This window comes from Stegodyphus dumicola, chromosome 5 (genome assembly GCF_044657685.1).
Source record: "Stegodyphus dumicola isolate Sdum_Otavi_A_Nest chromosome 5, ASM4465768v1".
Taxonomy (NCBI): domain Eukaryota; kingdom Metazoa; phylum Arthropoda; class Arachnida; order Araneae; family Eresidae; genus Stegodyphus; species Stegodyphus dumicola.
In genome coordinates, this window is record NC_140772.1 from 223,879,315 (window position 1) to 223,900,910 (window position 21,596).

General features: G+C 31.8%; 2 protein-coding genes across 5 annotated transcripts in view; one reads left to right on the forward strand and one right to left on the reverse strand.

The window, feature by feature from the left end:
• Gga (ADP-ribosylation factor-binding protein Gga) overlaps positions 1–20,466 on the reverse strand; it is a 74,635-nt gene extending 54,169 nt beyond the window's left edge. The window contains exons 1-6 of one of the 2 annotated variants that reach the window (XM_035355248.2): positions 20,292–20,466; positions 6,715–6,875; positions 5,407–5,505; positions 4,174–4,332; positions 1,418–1,489; positions 1,232–1,312 (exon numbers count right to left, since the gene is read on the reverse strand). In XM_035355248.2, coding sequence (XP_035211139.1) covers positions 1,232–1,312; positions 1,418–1,489; positions 4,174–4,332; positions 5,407–5,505; positions 6,715–6,875; positions 20,292–20,343 — 624 coding nt within the window. In that variant the 5' untranslated portion in view covers positions 20,344–20,466. The remainder of the gene's footprint in view (positions 1–1,231; positions 1,313–1,417; positions 1,490–4,173; positions 4,333–5,406; positions 5,506–6,714; positions 6,876–20,291) is intronic. The other variant, XM_085817723.1, reaches the window with a different exon arrangement.
• A 218-nt stretch (positions 20,467–20,684) lies between these two features.
• LOC118185417 (josephin-1-like) overlaps positions 20,685–21,596 on the forward strand; it is a 35,832-nt gene continuing 34,920 nt past the window's right edge. The window contains exon 1 of one of the 3 annotated variants that reach the window (XM_035355251.2): positions 20,685–20,832. Coding sequence is in view for 1 of the 3 variants with exons in the window: in XM_035355249.2 (XP_035211140.1) it covers positions 21,117–21,176 (60 nt within the window). In the remaining 2 variants the exon portion in view is untranslated. Of the gene's footprint in view, positions 21,177–21,596 lie in introns of all 3 variants that reach the window. The other 2 variants (XM_035355249.2, XM_035355250.2) reach the window with 2 other exon arrangements.

Here is a 21,596-nt window from a genome sequence, read left to right on the forward strand (position 1 = left end):
CAACAAAGGATATTTCCATTTTAAAATACATGCAATCCCACATGAGGTCAACCAAATAAGTCTAAATGCTGACGGACAGTGCCTTTTCGGCATTTATAGTGCTATTTTGCACCACAAACATTCAACCAAGTATTAAGTCCATCATCTAGATCAGGGTTTCTTAAACTGTGGGTAGCGGGACCTGCAGCAGGGGGGTCACCAAAAATTTTAGCAGTTTTGATTTTTTTTTTAACTTATAATATTTTTACACAATGTATCTGAAAATAGATAAAGATAAGATAATACAGACAAAGGAAAAAGAAAAGAAAGGAAAACGTTTCGACGCATTCTTTTTATAATATAAACGTTCATTGTTTTGCAAGTGACGCTGTCATTTCGTCTGTTACTTATTTAAAATTTTCATATTATTCTATGTTTTAAAATTAGAAATTAAAGTTAATGACCTAAAACTGCAATAGTATTACAGTAAAATACTATTGAAGTTATATTACAGTAAAAGTGAAAAAATTGGCAGCTTCACTCATGCGTGTGTCAGATTTGCGCAATGCTTATGGGGTCCCACAAAATTTTTGTAAATATCATGGGGTTCTAGGGGTCATGAAAAAATCTCAGTGATAAAAGGGGTCGCAAATGAAAAAAGTCTAAGAAACCCTGATCTAGATCAATTAAATGATATGAATGGTTTATCATGAACTAGTTATTGAAGGGAGAATTCTCCAGTTTCATGACTTGATCAACCTAAAATTCATTGTTGGAGACAAACACAGCTCATGTTATTTTTATTTATTGTGAATAAGTTTTTGTCACTTTCCACATATTGTTAAAATTGGTGGAATCAGCTATTTTATCATATCATTTATTTTGTGACTTATTAGTAAGAACCTTGCTATTTATTGATAAATGATTTCTAGCTTCAATCTCCTTCCCCTTATTTGAGGAGTATATGTTGACACTTCATATATATATTCACCTTTAAATGTTCTTTATGCTTATGCAGAATTAGGTAAAATAGTGAATCTAAGGTCATGTGCTCTCTTGTGAATAAAAAAAAAAACTTACTGTTACGATTAAGAGTGGCACATTAAATAAAATCAACTGCTCTATGATCTACCTCATATCTTCTACTAATGTAATTAGCCTGCCTCATTCTAACAAATCACAAAATAAACAACATGATTAAATATCAGACAAAATGTGCACATATAATACTTCCATACACAAGTAACATTACCTCTCGAACCATGTTTTTTATTAGCCTATTAGCAGCTTGTAAATCTTCAGGATTTCTGCTACGCAATAACTTTTGCAGTTGCTATAAAGATTAAAAATATAAAAATTATATAATCCATCTAAAAGCAAAGAGAAAAAGGGAAGTAAGAAATAATTTAACAAATTTTTTTGGAATAAAAAAATTCACCTGTGCTTTTTCATCATCTTCAAAAATGGAATTCTTTGGCCGTGGAGGAGGAGGAGGTGGAGGCTCATAATTCTAATTCCATGTGGGAAAAAAAGAAAAAAATCACATGAGCCAAAAAAGTTAATTTTACCAAAAAATAAAGGTTTGATGTTAATTACAAGACTTGACAAATTCCTCCAGCTTATTTTAATTTTTTGCAAAATTCTGACGAACTAACACTTGTACAAAATATAGACAATACTACTTTGCATAAATAAGATAGGAGAAAATGTATTAAAATACAATGATGACATGCAAGGGATTAAAAATACATTTTTTAAAATTAATTTTTACATTTAAATTAAAATGCATCATCAAAGATTGTTAAAATTGCAATATACTATTGCTGATTTTTACTGTAATGTTTCTATGATAGTGAATTTTTTATAGGACTATTTCAAAAACACGCATGCATGAATAAGTTTGGTTTCAAGAAACTTATTATATACTTATCAGTAATACCTTTTATAGCAATGACTGTAAAATTTATAAAAATTCTGAAAATTAGAAAAAATACTTTTTCAATCTAAACTTTCAAATAGTTTTAAGAAAAGTTTTGTTAAGTCTACTATTTTACAAAAAACTTATTATTAAATAAGTATTATTATACGATACAATTTCCTGGAGTTAAACATGGCAATTTCAAAATTTCATTTATATAGGGTTTTGGCGCTATATAAAATAACAACAGACTTTTGTACATTTATGCCTATAAACATATTCGGAATTGCTGAAGCTTAAAACATAAAATAGACACATAAAAGTGATTTGTGTTTTGAAAAATTATTCGTCATTTTATAAATCTGTTTTGATATTTTCCTAAATCTCTTCTTTATGAGACATTTTAAAACTATCTTTATTGCATATTGGTTTAATTCAAAACAGAAAAGTGATTTATGTTTTGAAAAATTATTTGTCACTTTATAAAAACCTGTTTTGATATTATCCTTATTCTCTTCTTTATGATATATTTTAAAACTATTTTTATTAGTTATTGTTTTAATTATAAACAGAACATATATCACCATACCTAGGATAGTTCTTTATCTCATATTTTTTTAAACCACTTTAATTGTGTGTGGGGGGGGATGACTTAAAATCAGGATGCACCTTGATCTGAAAGTTTACAAAATTTTTGAAAAAACTTTTATGCAACTTTTTCTTATCTAAAAACTGTGTCATAAATTTAGAGTTTATCTTATCTGGAAAATTATATCTAAAACAATATATATATACATATATTAAGATACAATAATATGCCAAACAAGTATTAATTTATAAGTCAAACAACAAAAATCAGTGTTATATTTTCAAATTCTCAGAAGACTAGTTTCAATGGTTTTACTGAACCATCCTCAGCTACAAAAGTGCAAATGAACAAGATAAGATATAGTGATTAGATAAACTGAGATACAAATAAGACTCTTAGCCAATCTTTCTTATCTTATCTAATCACTTTATCTTATCTTGTTTATTTTCGCTTTTGCAGCTAAGGTTGATTGATGGTTTGGTAAAACCATGGAAACTAGTCCTGTGAAAATATAATATTGATTTTTGTTGTTTGACTGCTAAATTAATATATATATATACACATATATTTATAAAGCAAGAAATTTAGACAATTTTACACAAAGACCAAAATTTGAAATTCATGAGTAATAAAATTTCAAAAAATCCTATTAATGTATAAAATAATTTAATAAATGTTAAAACTAAAATACTTCAAACAAATAAAACCCAAATTCAAAGAATTAATGAACTTTAAAGAATATAAAAGAAGAGGAATACAATCAACTTCAATGCCACTTCGTCAGGAGGAGAAACATTGAAATCAATTAAAATTTCTCTTCCATAAAAAAATTTTGTAATTTAAAAAAATTGTTTTTTATATATCATTTTGTATATATATATGTATTGTATATTGCTATATATAAAATACCAGTAAAATTAGAAAATAAGCACTTAAGGAATAAAATTGTTTTCCCAAATTTAGCAACTATCTACTTTAGGAAATTTAAACGCTTGTTCTCAGATCAAATGTAAACTACTAAACACATAACACTAATATTACTGACAAAAACAACTAAGTAAGTAACTATAGAAAGCGATTAAGCTATTAGCAAAAATTATACAATTTCCAGTTCCTTCTCATTTTTTGTTGCAGTATTCACTAACTATACAATAAATCCGCATATAAGTGAAATGAAAAGTTAGAAAATAAAATACATGGAATTTTCTCCCTGAAACCTTCTAATGAAATTCAGTTTATGAATACTCCTTTGTATCTTCTTAATTATTAAAATGACATTGCAAATAAAAAATCTTTCAGACAATAACATCAGTTAAAATTTTAAGTTTCATTCACTCGGATATTTTCAAATTTTATTTTAAATTCAGCAAGAAATGCACTTTTAATATTTTAATGATGTATATTTTAAATTTTTTCTCCATGGATATAAAATTTCAACATAAATCAAATCTAAAAAAGCTGCTTTTTTATGTGTTTTTTTTTTTTTTTTATTTTGAGAATAAATGAAGGTGTGAAAAAAAGCATGCTTTTTCAGCAGTAAGTTATTAACCAGCAAAAATTTTTTTTCGAAGTTGTGAGTTAATATTAATTTTCACTTTTAATATAACACTTTTTCAAAATTTATTGCATTTATTTTATTTTTTATGATATAAAAGAATACATTTCAAAATGCCTTAAAAAATCTTACATCTAATATATATACAGGATCTTCAATAACAACACCTTGTCGTTTCAGCATCTGATATGCTTCAAATATTTTAGTTTCAGATTTTAAATCCATGCTCCAAAGGAACATCAGTTCCACTATCTTCTGCTTTACTTTGGAAGAGGCTCGACTACCTAAATACTAAATCAATCCTACATCATTAATTATCTTAAATTACAAAATATTTATAACAGTCATTAAACAGAAACCTTGAAAAAAATTTGGTTATATCAAATAAAAAGATGACGAAGGTACTAAAAATATCTTCCATGAGGATATGAAATATCAATTATTTTCAAATGTAACCTTGACATTACTGGATATTACAAAACAAAGAAAGTACGAAACATTAGGCAGCAAGGAATGAACAAGTGCAACAGATGTGTCTAAATTAGACCATTTTAATTATGATATAACACTCAGAAGGACACTGAGTTAAGTGCCTATGCATAACACATCCTACATGTGAATACATATATGCATGTGAGTGTGTGTGTATATAAACTTAAAGCATCTAAAATTAAAATTAAATTGGAATCAAGTACATATTGTAAGAGATTTCAACATTAAACTTTTGCAAAAATTCAAGCTGAACAGAATAGTACTTTGTAACAGACAAACAATGAATGTTAATACATTACATTCATTGTTTGTCTCCTACAATTTTCATACTGTTGCGAAATATAAATTACATCATCTAAATGTTGTTACACATGATATACAGTATTTATAAACATTTTAGCATTTCCTTATTTAAGCAAACACATTTTAAGCTTATGTGATATTTAAAAGTTACAAATTTTGTATTTGAGTTTGCCTATTGTGTTGATTAATCGTGAAGGTTGCTTTAATAAGGAAGTACTTATTGCTTTTCATTAAAAATATTAAAATCAAAATATTTATGATATGAATACTTTCTTATAAACACTTCTATATTTAACATAATAATTTATAATCTAATAACTCTATCATACTTAAAAGTAATCTGTTCAGTTACATTACAATTAGTTAATTTATTGCTAATATGGTTTTCAAACTGAATATAGACTTTTTTACAAATTCAAAAACTTTCAAATTATATAGAAATCTTTCACATACTTTTTTTAATTTCCTTTATATGGTGAATATTATAATAAAAAATACCATTCATGATTAAAAAATCAAATTTTTAAGGAATATTATTATCATATGGAGTATATGTCAATAGTGACTTACTTTAGGTGATACAACTTTTATCATTTCATTTAGAAATCTAAATTTTCCCACTTCAGATCGATATTTACAGCCACATTTTTTTACACTTTCTTCAAGAACCTGACATGGGGAAAAACAATAATATGATAAAAAAAATGTGAAATTTATAAATACCACAAACATTAAAAATAATTTTTGAAGTTGATCACACTCTGTTCATTGTTTTAATAAGAGAATAAATGAAGGTGTGAAAAAAAGCATGTTTTTTCAGCAGTAAGTTATTAACCAGCAAAAATTTTTTTTCAAAGTTGTGAGTTAATATTAATTTTCACTTTTAATATAACAGTTTTTAAGTTGAACAATATAAAAGGTTGGGAGTGATCATAAAAGCATCTACAGAGTTTATTCCTTAAACCAGATACAAAATACTTAAGCACTTGCTTACCAGAAATTTGTCCCAGAGAGGCACTGTATATAACATTTACTTATTTTTTTATCAATCTTTCTCCATGATTTTATTACCTGAAACTCACCCCCGAGGAAGTACATCATGCAGAGATGTTACATTGCTAAAAGTTTAAGATTTTATAATGTCTTTTTGGAAAGGGGAAATGCTTCAATCAAAAAATTTCTGCAGTTCAGAAGTTTATGCAAATCTCAACTATCTGAGAGTACATTTAAGTAACAAAGTCTTAACTAGTTGCATCCTATAGAGATCAGTTACTATTAACAGTGTATTTTTATACTAGTAGTCTGGCTGAGGTACTGAAGCCTATTTTAGGAGGGTAAGTGGAAGTCCAAACAATGACAAACATGAGATGCTTGGGTATCCAGTTCATGGGCAGTTAGTCTCATAAACTGTTACAGTTTTAGGCCAGGAATATTGCGTATATTCAAAAGTTAGCAAATTTCCTTCTTGTATTGACAATAACTCTCCTAATCATTTATGTAGCCCTAGCAGATTCAAAATAATCAGAGAAATAGATAGTTTAAATTAAAAGCTATAATATAATTTCATGCCATTCATTTCTGTCATATTAATTAACAATATATTAACTCTACTGTTAAGTTTTCGACACAATGATTGAATTATTTTATCTCTTAAAAGATCATGGGAGGAGAGTGCACGCAATCTAATACGATAGAAATACACTATTTAAAATAAAATATTAAAACCTTAACACCAAAAGCTTATTAAAAAAGATCAATTAAGAAAAACTTAATATTTGATTTTATCTCTATAACAAAGTCATCACATAACATCTATCAATGTAAATATATTTAAAAAAAAAAAAAAAATTACAAAGAGTTATCTTAAGTGAAACCCACTGATAAAGCCATTAAAGACTCCTTTTCTATAGGTGACTGAATCTTGTGAGCAAGAAGTCGTAGGGCCGTTTGAGGACCATCTCGTAATGTGTCAATCAGTGAACAAAATGCAGCAGTAGCCTCGGGATCTGGTTCTCGGTGCAATGGGTTGGTAGCTTTAGCTGAAAATATATAGACAGATAAACAAAATTTAACACTGATAACAAAGCAAATTATATAAATAACTTAATAGCTACATATAGCTTTTTAGTTCTAATTTTTAAAAAATTAATCTTTTGTTATGCATACATTTGTATGTAATATATACTAATTTTTAAAACTATCATCGACTATACTATCATGGAGAGTAAAAATAAGTGTAAAAGCCTATTATAGCTAGTACAGATGCAAGTAAAAAAAGTTCTCACAATGTAAGGTCCTTAAATTTATTCACTTTATTAAACTATTGCGTTTGTCATTGGCAAAGGCCAATGACAGGCACAATACTGTACTCTTTGCCATGATGAATTTTGTGGGCTTGTTATGATGTTAACTGTCAGACAAGTGAGATAAGTCACAATAACAACAAAAGAGGAGTGGAAGTATATGACTACACAGAATATTTTACTATTTACTTCAGAAAGTTTGCTAATAGAAGATTAGCAAGCTCTTATTACTGAGAGCTCTAATAAGCTCTAATCAATCAGAGGTCTTATTACTAAGAGCATATAATCTCTTATTAATCAAGCTCCTCTCAGAAGAAGCTTTTCATTTTCATACATTGATTTTAAGATACACTATAAAAAAATACATGAACTACATATTCTCTTCAAAAACTCTAAATGAGAATAACTGCATTAAGGACATTAAAAATCAGAAATACATACTAAAAGAAAACTATACTTAAAAATTACAGAAATGATTATCATTTTAGAAAAGTATGTCATGATTCAATATTCAGAGAAATTATTTTTACAACAAATAATTCAATATTTACATGGATCATAAATCATCTGCAAGGCTTCATACTACCAGATATTATATTGTCAAATTACAAGGTCAAGATTTTTGATTCCAGACTTCAATTCCTTAACAACATAGCATAAATTCTGACTGCCAAAAACGGTTGGATCCTAGCACAGCCCACACCCTTGGCGCGCCCACTTATATGGTGCGCATCAATCAATGTGTACATGGAAAAAGTCAAGAGAATGTGCAATGGCAAGTTTGTGCAATTCTGGGATTTTTTTTTAAGTGAAAATAGGTCGATGTGTACATGGATACCGAGTTTATGCAATTTTTTTACTTGTTTTTTCAAGTTGGCGATTTTGAGAAATGAGCGAAGCAGTGGGTAATTCTGCACTTTCCCAGTTTGTCGCCAAGCGTTTGGGCTCTCCTAGGATTTTACCGCCAACAACATATACTTACATTTACATGGATTAAATGCTACTCATCTGTAAAGTTTCAGATTCGTAGGCAGGGTTGAATGTTCAATTGTTTCTACAGGTGATTTGATTCTGGAGCCAACTGACCACTCAGCTAAAACCATTTAGGGGTAGAGTAGACTTTAAGGTACCCCTTGTATTATGGCGAAGTTGTTGTTTGATTTATTGCCAAGTTGTTGTTTTATTTATGGTAGACTGAGTAGTTGAATGTTATGTGACGTTATGTGATGGAAACCCTATTGTGATGTAATCGGGTGCATGATTCTGGGAAATTTTGAATCACTGGATGTTTTGTAAGCGTTTTTGTGGTGTGTGTTAAAACCGTTTAGATGGATTTAAATGGGTTTGTAGGAAGAAAGGTTCAGATGGTCACTATGTGAAGCATTCGATCAGAAAGAGTACCTGGTTTGAAAAAAGTCATTTGCATATGATTGATATTTTGATTTTTACGTGGCTCTGGGTGTACGAAGCGAAATCGAAAACCATGGTAAGTGAATATTTGCTTTTGGTAGTGCTTAAATGTATAACATGTTTTTCCTTTTTTATGTTATTTTATTGTTTGGTTTAAAATGTATTTTATTGAGATTATGTATTTTTTGTTTGCCTATATTGTAGAATTTGGTACTCCTTTGACTTTTTAAATGAAAATATATTGATGTGTACATGGACAAAGTAAAGGGAGTGCGTAATGCAAGTTTGTGCAATTCTGGGATTTTTTTTAAGTGAAAATAGGTCAACATGTACATGGATAAAGTCAGGGGAGTGCCAATTTTTTGTGCAATTCGGGGGGGGGGGGGTAAGTGAAAATAAGTCGATGTGTACATGGATACCGAGTTTGTGCAACTGTTTGTCTTGTTATTTTGGCTTTGTGTAGTGGCCGCCGCTTCGCAAGCCAAACTAACGAGTCAAAGAATTGCACAAAATCGGTATCCATGTACCGCCAAAAATCGCCAAGGGGTACCCTAAACTATACTTTTACCACATTTAGTACTAAAACAAATGCAGATTTAATACTTTTTTCTTCCTGGTACCAAAAGCATATAGAACTAGCAAAAAAAAAAAAAAAAAAAAAAAAAAAAGTAATAATTCCTTGTTTTCATTTCAGGTTGTTTAATACACTTTATGATATTCTTTAAATGTATAAATGAACTCGACGTAAAATCACTAAACATGCAAGATAAATATAAAAGCCAAAATTTAGCAAAATCTGGTAAGATTAAAATTTTAGTATATTTAGCTTAGTTAATTAACTGCTCAAATCAAGTAAACCTGCAGCTGATGAATGCTTTGTCTTTTATGAAAATGAGTCCAGTCATCAAGCGAGCTCATTCGCTTACTTAATTCTTATTTATGGCCATTCCTTACCACCTAATGTTATCAAATTGTGGGAACATATTTCTTCAGCATTTTATTTTTAAAAATTATTCCAAAGAACCATGAATTTTAAGCTTTTTTTTTTTTTCAAGTGTTTTTTCAGTGTTGAAATTTGCTATTTTCTACCAAGTTCTTCATAACTATTTTCTTTAATGATATTTGAAAATTTATAGCAAATGGCCCTATATTATAAAAGCAGTGAAACACAAAATTATGATTGGCAAAACTAGGACATTTTTTATTCATCCAATTAAAAAGAAATGTCATATGACCTGCTTCTAAACAAACTGCAAAATCAAGTGAAAAACTGTAATTCTCATAACACAGATTACATCTTTACTGAAAGTTGAAATGCACTCTTTTGCAAAAAAAAAAAAAAAAAAAAAAAAAAAAAAAAAAAAATCGAAGCACCAAGAAGGGCTTTTGTGATCGTAACGAAATTCGGTATGCAAAAACATCTTGATCGAACATGCAAATGAACAGGAATCGCGATCATAGTGCACATTTCTAGTATGCAATTCGCAAAGTATGAAATCAGTAACAGACGTGGAAAATTTATCTTTTTTTTGCTGCTGCCATTGTAATAGTCATAACTAGGTTGAGAAAGGTTCGTCAGTTTTTTCCAACAACCATACTGATTTTGAAAAATCAGCACGTATTTACAAAGAACGAAATGATAAAACTAAAACAAGATACCTTTCTGCGATATTGTTCAAGAGTTATGTAATGGCGAGGTTGTAGACAGCGAAAGGCAATCTTTTGCGCAAAAATCGAAGCACCAGGAAGGACTTTTGCGATCGTGATGAAATTTGATATGCAAAAACATCTTGATCAAACATGCAAATGATCAAATTTCAAGGCAAATGAACAGGAACTGTGATCGTAGCGCGCATTTTGCAAAGTATAAAACCAGTAACAGAGGCGGAAAATTTATCTCATTTTGTTGCTGCCATTGTAATTCTGTAAAGAAGCAACTAAAGATGCCATTACAACGTGTCGAAGACCTTACAGACAACTAGATGTCTTTGAACGTGGTCGCATTGTAGGACTGCGTGAAGCTGGGTGGTCTTACCGAGCGATAGGCCACCACCTGCAACGTACAGACATTGCTGTGCAAAGATGTTGGCAGCAATGGTTGATAAAAGAAAATTGGCAATGAGATGAAGGCTCTAGAATGCCCAGGAGCAAAAATGCGAAAATGTGGCCAAGGAGCACAAATCAAGGCAAGATAGAATGACTGTTCAGCAGGCTTGAACTGTGCCAAATTGTCTGCTATTCAATGCACTAGAGGCACGTCTATACCTCCCACGGTACCGTCCACCATCTCACGGCACTTGTCTGGGGCGGGATTACGCTCACAGAGGCCCTTAAGACATTTGCCTTTGACCCCACAACATCAGTGAAGTTGTCTGGAGTGGTGTCACAGCCGATCATCATGGCTGCCATCAGACTGGCATCACATAGTGTTCAGTGATTAATCCCGCTTCACTCTTGAAGCAGATGACCATCGTGTTCGTATCTGGAGAGCACGGGGCAAGCGGCCTTTATTTTACAAAGGCATACAGCCATAACCCCTGGTGTGATGGTGTGGGACACTATTTCTTATGACAACAGGTCATCTTCAGTCATTCTCTGTACATCTTTAACAGCTCAACGATATGTTGATACCATCCTGTGGCCGGTTGCATTACACGTCATCCCAGGGCCATTTTCCAACAAGATAATGCCAGACCACATACTGCTCGCATATCTCTGGACTGTCTCTGTGCGACTGATACTCTTCCTTGGCCAGCAAGCTCACTAGACCTTTCATGAATTAAGCATGTTTGGAACATGGTAGGCTACCAGATTCGGGCACCACAAAGTATCGCATATCTGGAGTGACAACTGATGAATGCCTGGCAGAATGTATTGCAGGATGACATTAGTAACCTCTACCACTCCTTGCCTCGAAGAATTTAAGCATGCATTGCCGCCAGGAGCGATTCGACCAACTACTAATTTGAACACTCAATCGGTGATTGAGAGCCATGAACAGGTACTATGACCTTTATTTTTTAATCATTTTATTATCTGTGTATGAGCTATACACATATTCAATTTCATCAAAAACAACTCGCATATTGTGAATAATTCAATAAAATAAATAAAAATTTACATAATGATGTCCAGATTATGCCACGCATAAATAAAAGTAGGTTACCAATACTAAAATAGTTTTTAATTAATTCTTCTTTGTCCTTATGTTTGAATGAGAAGTACTTAAACAGCAAAGAATTTATTTTCGTTACCTAATGCCAGTGCTGGAGTAAATCTAATTAACTATCAAATGAGTCCTTAGAAATATTTTTACTTTAGTTCAAAAAAGGCATTTTGGCAGCAAATTTATTACAGCAACTCGGTGAAGACCTTGGGTACTTTTCAGTTAATGGATAGCAATTTCAGTCATTAACATGGGCTGATCTTTGGAATATGGTAACAGGTAGTTTGGCGACATTTTGGAGGCGATAAAGGTTACTACCTAGGACTTTGGGAATAATGTGAGAAGTACTTAGTTCCGATTACGCATTATTTTGTGTGAGGAAAATGAGAGATCATGAGATATGTCATGTGACATTAATGGACGAATCACTGTTCTTTAATCGGAAAAGGGGGTAAACTTGTAAAAATATCTGCTGTACAGCATTAGTTTCATTCTATGTTCTGTGAAACAGTGTTGTTTAATATTTGGATCCCATGGCCCTATATAAAGTAAATCCGAAATTTTTATTGCGTTTATGTGTAATTGAAAAGAATTGCTTAATTGCGGATAAGTATGAATGTCCAACATGTGGGTATGAAATGAGATTGTGTGAAAGGAAGGATATTACAGATAAGTTTGAATGGCGGTGCAAGAAACCTGGTGAAAATGGACATTTTGTGATCCGCCATGCACTCAAGATTCTGTAGAAGATTAGGTAAGTTAGAATTTTTAATTATTTGAGGATATTATTTTTATGCATTGTTCTAAATGTAAGAAGTAAATAAATTAATATGGTATTATTGGAAAATTGTTATTAGCAATGATTTAGTTTAAAGTAATTAGGATTTTCAGCTAATTTTTATTAATTTAATGTATGTGATTATTTATATTTTAAGTAGTGTTTTTTAATTTAACTATATTTTAATTTAATGACCGTGATTTTGAGAGTTGTATGTTTGTAGTATTTTGGAATACGTTTGAGTAGAAGTAAATGTGCATGGAAAGAATTTAAGTATTTGACACTAAGTATTTGGAACCATTTTTAATGTTTGCGTTAGAATTCGTTGGTGACGTTTATAATAGATAATTTAGAGGTAAAAGTTTTTGGACATTTTATTTATATTATACGTGGAAATGTTCATCCTTGGATAGGGTATATACTTTTTCGCGATCAGGTGATTTCATATATGTGCTTATTACCGAGTTTAAAGATTCACAAAATTTTCCTGCATTTTCCTGTAAATTTTTGTAATTTATTAGAAAATAGCAGTTTAGATGGATAAAGTCAAGAGTGTGCGCAATGCCATTTTTGTGCAACTCTGGGATTTTTTTTAAGTAAAAATAAGTCGACGTGTACATGGGTTACTGTGTATGTGCGATTTTGAAAAACGCAGCAAGGAGTTTGCGATTCTGCACTTTTTCCCAATTCTGCAGTTAATATTTGTCATGATTAAGCAGTTTTGTTCCATAAAATTTCTAGCATAAGTGTAATTCGGCTAGCAAATTGTTGGAAAAAGTGTTGAGTAAATAAAAAGAAAAGAAATATGTCTTTACTTCGTGAAGACAAAATGGTGGCGAAAAAAAAATAGAGGTTTGCTGTAGCAGAGTTGGTCACCAAATTTTTGCCAAAAAATCGCCAAGTTATCATAATCCAAAGATCAACCTTAACATGTAGAGATAAATGTCATAACTATTAATGCATCTTTCATAAATGGATTTTCCTTTAAAACAAATAAGTTTCTAATGAAAATTATCATTACAATCAGTATATAATATGTCACAGCCTCTTTATTTTACACACCACTTTTGATATACAGTGTAAATTTTGTATAAAGTATATACAGTTTCTGACAAACCTTTTTCCTTCTCGAATTATGTTGCTGTTCACAATAAGTTGAGTTCAGCTGATTCTTTTTATTATATTTTTCCCCGCTTTTTAAATTCAATATGTACTTCCCTAATTTACCAAACACTGCTGCTCAAAATTCCATGAAACAAAATTGTACATCACAGGATGCAACATTTCCAAGATAAATATTGGCATTATACAAGCAAATTAATTTGTAGAAATTTTCCGTGCAAACTTTGCAGTTGACAATTATCTGATGTACAAGTGTACATCTGCAGAGCTGTAATTGTGGAGGACAAGGGATTTTTGACGATTTGTGTGCTTGTATTCCTTCACAACATTCACTGTGTTTCTTCCTAGAGATAGGTAAATTTGATAGGGTATTAGATAAAATGAATAGCCATGAAAATATAGATGACAGAATGAGATAGATGATTGTCAGTAGATTGAAGGCAGGCCAATCACAAGTGCAGGTACTACAGAGCTCAATGTAAAGCCCAGTGTCCTTTGCGGTTTTGGGATAGTTTCAGAACATTGGATCCATATTGAGAAAAGTTGGAAAAAGTTTACCAAGATCTACAATAACGAATGAGGATAGTTACCTGGCCTTTCCTGTGCGGCAAAACATGAGTTTCACAGTTTACAGTTGCCCAAAGGGTTTATGAGATACGACTGTATGCCAGAAGACTTGCTGTCATCATCCCACTCACAGCAGCACACAAGACAGCACCTTGAACCAGACTTCAGTGGAGCACCATACAATTTACAGACCAGTTAAGATTCAGCTTGATCAGCGATTCTTGGTATACCTGTTTCTGGAGAGAGCCTGGAATATGATACTACACTGGTGTGCAAAAATTAAGGACGAAGTCGAAAAATTAGCATATCAGCTGAACAAAGAGGCAGAACGGACAGAAAGACCAATCAGGAGATTAAGTAAAGTGATGTACGGTAGCACATGCGCAGATATGCAGGAAGACATAATGGGGGAGTGTCTGAGTAGTATAAAGCATGTTGTCGGTGTAAGATCAGTATTTCTGGCAAAGAGATTGCACGCCGTATAGCAGTTAAAATCACACCGAGTTGTTGCCTCAGCGAGAAATGGCGAATAATCAATCTGTTAGACGACATCTGGATGCTTTTACCCGAGGTCGAATCATTGAGAAGTTGGAGGAAGGCCGCAGTGTGACAAGTGTGGCTGCAGAGTTCGGAATTGCTCACAGCAGCGTTTCACGACTTTGGAGACAATTTCAAACTGCAGGAACAGCTATCCGGGGGTTTAGTAGTGGTCGTCCACGAGGAACCACACCTGCAGATGACCGGTATGTTGCCTTACAGGCTAGAAGAAACAGGCGGCAGACAGCGGGAGAAATCGCCTGACACACGACACAGGCGACTCGACGACCGATATCGCATTTTACCATGGCCAGAAGATTGCACAGTGGTGGTCTGTTTGCATGATGCCCTGTACGGTGTGTACCTCTAACGCCTGCCCATCGGAGAAGGCGTTCTCTGTGGTGCCGGGAACACCGGAATTGGAGAGACAATGAATGGGGACGAGTACTCTTTACAGATGAGAGCAGATTCAGTCTGAGTAGCAATTCTCATCGCACACTCATCTGGAGAGAGCGGGGAAGCCGCAATCATTCCTCGAACATCATTGAAAGGGACAGGTATGGAGGTGGCGGTGTTCTCGTTTAGGGAGGCATCATGCTTGGTAGTCGTACAGACCTTCACATCTTTGACGCAGGTTCAGTCAACGGGACCCGTTATTGTAACGAGATTCTTCTTTCATATGTGCGTCTTTTTAGAGGCGCTATGGGTCCGCAGTTCCTTTTCATGGACGACAATGCACCATGTCATCGCACAGTAGCTGCCGAACAGCTCTTAGAGAGTGAGGATATTGAACGTATGGATTGGCTGGCACGATCTCCGGATCTCAATCCCATCGAGCATGTATGGGATTTTCTAGGCAGACGCTTGGCAGCTCGTACCTTACCACCAGTAACGATTCCGGAGCTTCGATTGGCGCTGCAAGACGAATGGGCAGCAATGCCTCAACAACTCATTGACACCCTCATTCTCAGCATGGGCAGATGCTGTGAAACCAGCCTAGCAGACAGGGGAGATCATATCCCCTATTAAAGACCGGATGTTTCGGTTGATCTTTACATTATGGTAACTTGGCGATTTTTTGGCGACCAACTCCCCTACAGCAACCCTCTATTTTTTTTTTCCCCGCCGCCATTTTGTCTTCACGAAGTAAAGACATGTTTCTTTTCTTCTTATCTACTGAACACTTCTTCCAACAATCTACTAGCCGAATTACACTTATGCTACAAATTTTATCAAACAAAACTGCTTAATCATGACAAATATTCACTGCAAAATTCGGAAAAAGTGCACAATACCATACACCTTACGCGTTTTTCAAAATAACACATACACATAAACCATGTACACGGCGACTTATTTTTACTTAAAAAAACATCCCAGAATTGCACAAAAATGGCATTGCGCACACTCTGCACTATATCCATGTACACTGCTTTTTTCTCATAAATTACAAAAATTTCACGAAAATACATGACAATTTTCTCAATCTTTAAACCCGGTAAAAAGAACATATATGAAATTACCTGATCGCGAAAAAGTATTTACCCTTTACAAATATGAAAATTTCCACATATAAAATAAATAAAATATCCAAAAACTTTTACCTCTAAATCATCTATTACATTATACACGTCACCAACGAATTCATACATGAAGCATTACAAATATTTAGTATCAAATATTTAAATTATTTCCATGCACGTTTATTTCAACTTAAACGTAAACCAAATTCCTACAAGCATAAAATTCACAAAATAACTATCATTTCATTAAAATGTCACTGAACCGTGTACACGTCGACTTATTTTTACTTAAAAAAACATCCCGGAATTGCACAAAAATGGCATTGCGCACACTCTTCACTATATCCATGTACACTGCTTTTATCTCATAAATTAAAAAAATTTCACGAAAATACATGACAATTTTCTCAATCTTTAAACCCGGTAAAAAGAACATATATGAAATTACATGATCGCGAAAAAGTATTTACCCTTTACAAATATGAACATTTCCACATATAAAATAAATAAAATATCCAAAAACTTTTACCTCTAAATCATCTATTACATTATACACGTCACCAACGAATTCATACATGAAGCATTACAAATATTTAGTATCAAATATTTAAATTATTTCCATGCACGTTTATTTCAACTTAAACGTAAACCAAATTCCTACAATCATAAAATTCACAAAATAACTATCATTTCATTAAAATATCACTGAACCGTGTACACGTCGACTTATTTTTACTTAAAAAAAACATCCCAGAATTGCACAAAAATGGCATTGCGCACACTCTTCACTATATCCATGTACACTGCTTTTATCTCATAAATTAAAAAAATTTCACGAAAATACATGACAATTTTCTCAATCTTTAAACCCGGTAAAAAGAACATATATGAAATTACATGATCGCGAAAAAGTATTTACCATTACAAATATGAACATTTCCACATATAAAATAAATAAAATATCCAAAAACTTTTATCTCTAAATCATCTATTACATTATACACGTCACCAACGAATTCATACATGAAGCATTACAAATATTTATTATCAAATATTTAAATTATTTCCATGCACATTTATTTCAACTTAAACATACACCAAATTCCTACAAGTATAAAATTCACAAAATAACTATCATTTCATTAAAATATAATTAAATTCAAAAACACCACTTAAAATATACATGAGCACATACATTCAATTAATAAAAATTACCTTACAATCCTAATTACTTTAAACTAAATCATTGCTAATAACAATTTTCCCAATAATACCAAATTCCTTTCCACCTTACATTTCCAACAATGCATAAAAATAATTAAAAATACTAACTTACCTAATCTCCTTCAGAATCTTCATTACGTGGCGGATACACTTTTCTTCATTCTCTTTCAGAATCTTTAAAATCATACTTATCTTTCAAAGCAAGATACCAGGTAAAATAAATAACATAATAAAACATGTTTATTTCTCTCTCACACAACCTTAAAAAACATTTCTTACTATCCTTTTCAATACCACTAAATACCCATTTCGAATTCACTTTACTTACGGCCATGGGATCCAAAAATTCACAAACACTATTTCACACAACACACAATGAAGCTTAATACAAAATAATATATATCCACAGATACTTCTCCAAATTCCCCCCTTTTCCGATTAAAGAACCGTAATTCATCCATTAATATCACATGACATATCCCATGATCTCTTCCGATTAAACAACCGTAATTCGTCCATTAATATCACATGACATATCCCATGATCTCTCATTTCCCCCACACAAAATAATGCGTAATCGGAACTCAGTACTGCTCACATTATTACCAGGTCTTATAAGTCCCAGGTAGTAACCTTTATCGCCTCCAAAGTGTCGCCAAACTACCAGTTACCGTAATGTAAAGATCAACCGATGTTTCTTGCTGGACACCCATCACAGGGATGTTTCGGCCTTCAGTCGCATTGCGCTCCATGCTACTTTTTCAAAAAAGCTTCTTTTTATCCCTCTGACTTCTCTTTCAGTAAGTGTTGCTTACATTACTCATGTCCTTACGTATTGGGGATCTTACGGTATTAAATGTGTTGATTTGGAAAGCTTTTGTACAAAGTTATATTGAAAAAACCATCTTGTCCTTAATTTTTGCACACCAGTGTATACCTCCCCCTCATCAAAGAAAATGATCATTACTGTGAAACTATAATGACAATATATTAGATGTCTGCACACCTTGCATATATTTGACAAAGGCTCCCCGACTGCTATGAGGTATAGAGAGGAGATCTTAGAACCATATGCATCAATTTTTAAAAGACTACAATATATCTGCATTTCAGTGCGTGCAAAATTCTGATATTTATCGGCTGAGTTCAGTTTCCAAAGAAGAGTAAAACTGGGACATTATCATATACCAAAACGTTAATTTTGATGAAATGAATAATAAACAGACTAAAACACATAATAAGCTGCATCAAAGCAGAATGATAAGCAAGAGTGCAATTTACAATGCTAGCTGAGTATAAGTTCTAAGTCTAATTCTTTCTTCCATCTTTGCTGCTATGTCTACAAAAGATATATATTGTCTAATAAGTAAAATCAAGGAGTACCTCACCAAATACTCCTCGATTTTACTAATCTATTTTTTTTTTTTTTTTTTTTTTTTTACATTTCAAACTTAAACCCTAAGTTGACCGAAAAAAACACAGTTTTTGCATATGATTTACACTTAAAGTCTGATATAAAAACAAAAAACTTAGATAAGTAAAAGCATGAAGTTATGAAAGAAAATTGACAAAAGGCAAAATATGAAAGAAAATTGACAAAAGGCAAAATATGAAAGAAAATTGCTGCCTATTTGCCTGTGAAAGGCGATAGCTTCATAGAGGTCTTTCTGATGAGCACTTGCTGGGTTTCATGTTGCATATGACAAACCACTAAGCCTCAACGTGTTCGAGTGCCAGGTTATTTAAGTGCTAATCTGAACTGTCAGTGTCTCCTAACTAGATTTTTTCCATTAGAAGAAACTGATATTTAATTTACTGTAACTGGGAATCTTTGCTGATGACTTACCCTAGCTTTAAATTTTACAACACATATCATGTGAATTGATAATAATCCATTATATCTTGACTTGATGGCACTGACTGAGATAATATTTCATATTTTCTCAATATCTGCTGTATATTATTACACTTCTTTAGTTTTCAACTAAACATTCGAAAAGTCTTATTTGCTTATCTAACATGAGCTTATTCTCAGAGAAATATTCAACTTGAAAGATAGCTACAAGCTACAATTTAGCTTTATCTGAAGCTGTTAACTAACAATTTCAAGTTCTCGGTTTAATATTTCTTGATAAGTTGTTAACAAAGATTTGTGGATAACACAAATATTAACCATTAACTGCAAAAATCACTAATTATATCATAATGAAGCAAGTTAGCTAAACCAACCATCTTTTAGACTGCTATATCAGTTCTAAAATAAGCTACTGCACTAAATAATTTACATGTCTTCACATACCACAACCATTAATTTAGTACTATCAATTCTTACTACCAGAGTGCATATACCAAACAGAGCAAGACCTAACACAGAAAATCTCAGATTATTTTTCAATTTCTAAAAAGTACTACATTCATTATTACCTCGGTTGTTACGTACGCATTTTATTCACTTAGTTCTTTCTAGATTAGATTACATTGAATGATTACTAACAGAACTAAAGCCTTTACACATCAAATGTGCTGCATATTATAAAACTAGATATGTAAAGACAAATATATATGAAAAAGTTTTCCTCCCATGATCTTATCAATATGTGTGGGCACATATAAAAATGCTCCAAATAATACAATCACTAACTACTATTGTGATTGCTTAATAGGCATGTGAGTGATAATATTTAATACACAGTAAAATAATTCCTTAAACACTTTTTTCAGAGAAGAGAAATGTTTTGAGATCGCTCCAGTTAAAAATATTATCACATACCTAACTGACAAATTTTAAAATTTCATTTTTCTCAAAAATAATTTTAAGCACTAACCTAGGAGATTTTCCAGATTGTCGTCATCATTCTGAATTTCAGCAGTCGCCATAACAGAAATACTAATTAACGCTTAAATTACGTGAAAACATTAAATTACCAGGAATATTAATTACAACCTAACACTCGCGACAACCGAGCAGAATGCTTGGAGTTTTACTGAGGTTTCGATACGGTTTGAAGAGGGGAGGAGGGGAGGCATTATGTCACATGTGATATCACGATCTACAAAATTTAAACTTGATCATTAAATTATACTTGTTGATTATGTAATTGAGTATTTATATTTTATGAATGAAAATACTAAATTATTCGCTATAAATGAATTACTTTTAGATTTTAGAAAAATTATTTTTTATTATTTTCTCAAGTACTGTTCTACTCAACTCTCTGTGTTTATATGATAGAGGATAAAATGATAAACAATTCATATGCGTAAACAAAAAACAATATTGTCGTGTTGTAAGCAATATTAATTAGCACTGCAGATGATACTTCTAGAGTTCCAGTTTACTTTAAATGTTATTGTGATATTAAAAATGTAATGATTTTCTTCATATAATATATACATTTTTGACACTTACGTAAAAGCTTTGATCGTTTCAGAGCGTCTGGGAGCTGAAACGTTTGGTTTCTTTATTTATAATATGAAACTGACTTTCTACACTAAAAGAATCAGTCGAGTGTTGGCCACTATATTAATGTCATCGAAAACAAGTGCATTTTTCTGCAAATAATTGCTAGTTAATCTTCATAGTATATTAACCGAAGGTGTAAAAGAATCTGAAAACTTGAGATTTTATTACATTTGACGTATGAAAATGTATGCTTATGGCTAATATTTTAACGACATTTTTAATAATAGTTGCAAGAATATTTATCGAGGTATTCTTTTAAATTCTGCATTTGTATTCACATTTCAATATTCATTGCAATATCTTTTATATTAACAACGATTTAAATCTTTTCATTTATTCATTAACTTTTTATGTTGTTATATTTTTTAATAGTTAGGCATTATTTATCTGCTATATTATATTGACATGTAAATATTACTGATGTTGTTTGAATATAACAAAGAACAATAATTGTTCAAGAAAATAATCCTTATAATTTTTTTTTTTTAAGCGTGTTGTAGAAAAGGTTTTTAAAAAATCTGCACATTCTCCGTAAAGACTACACAACTTTGTTCCACTTAGTAAAATTTTATTTAGATTTTGTCTATTGTCAACTGTTTTGGTCTGTCGATGGCAGTGGCTTTACATTTTTTTGTCTGTACGCCTTATGCAATAGAAAGAAAAGGAA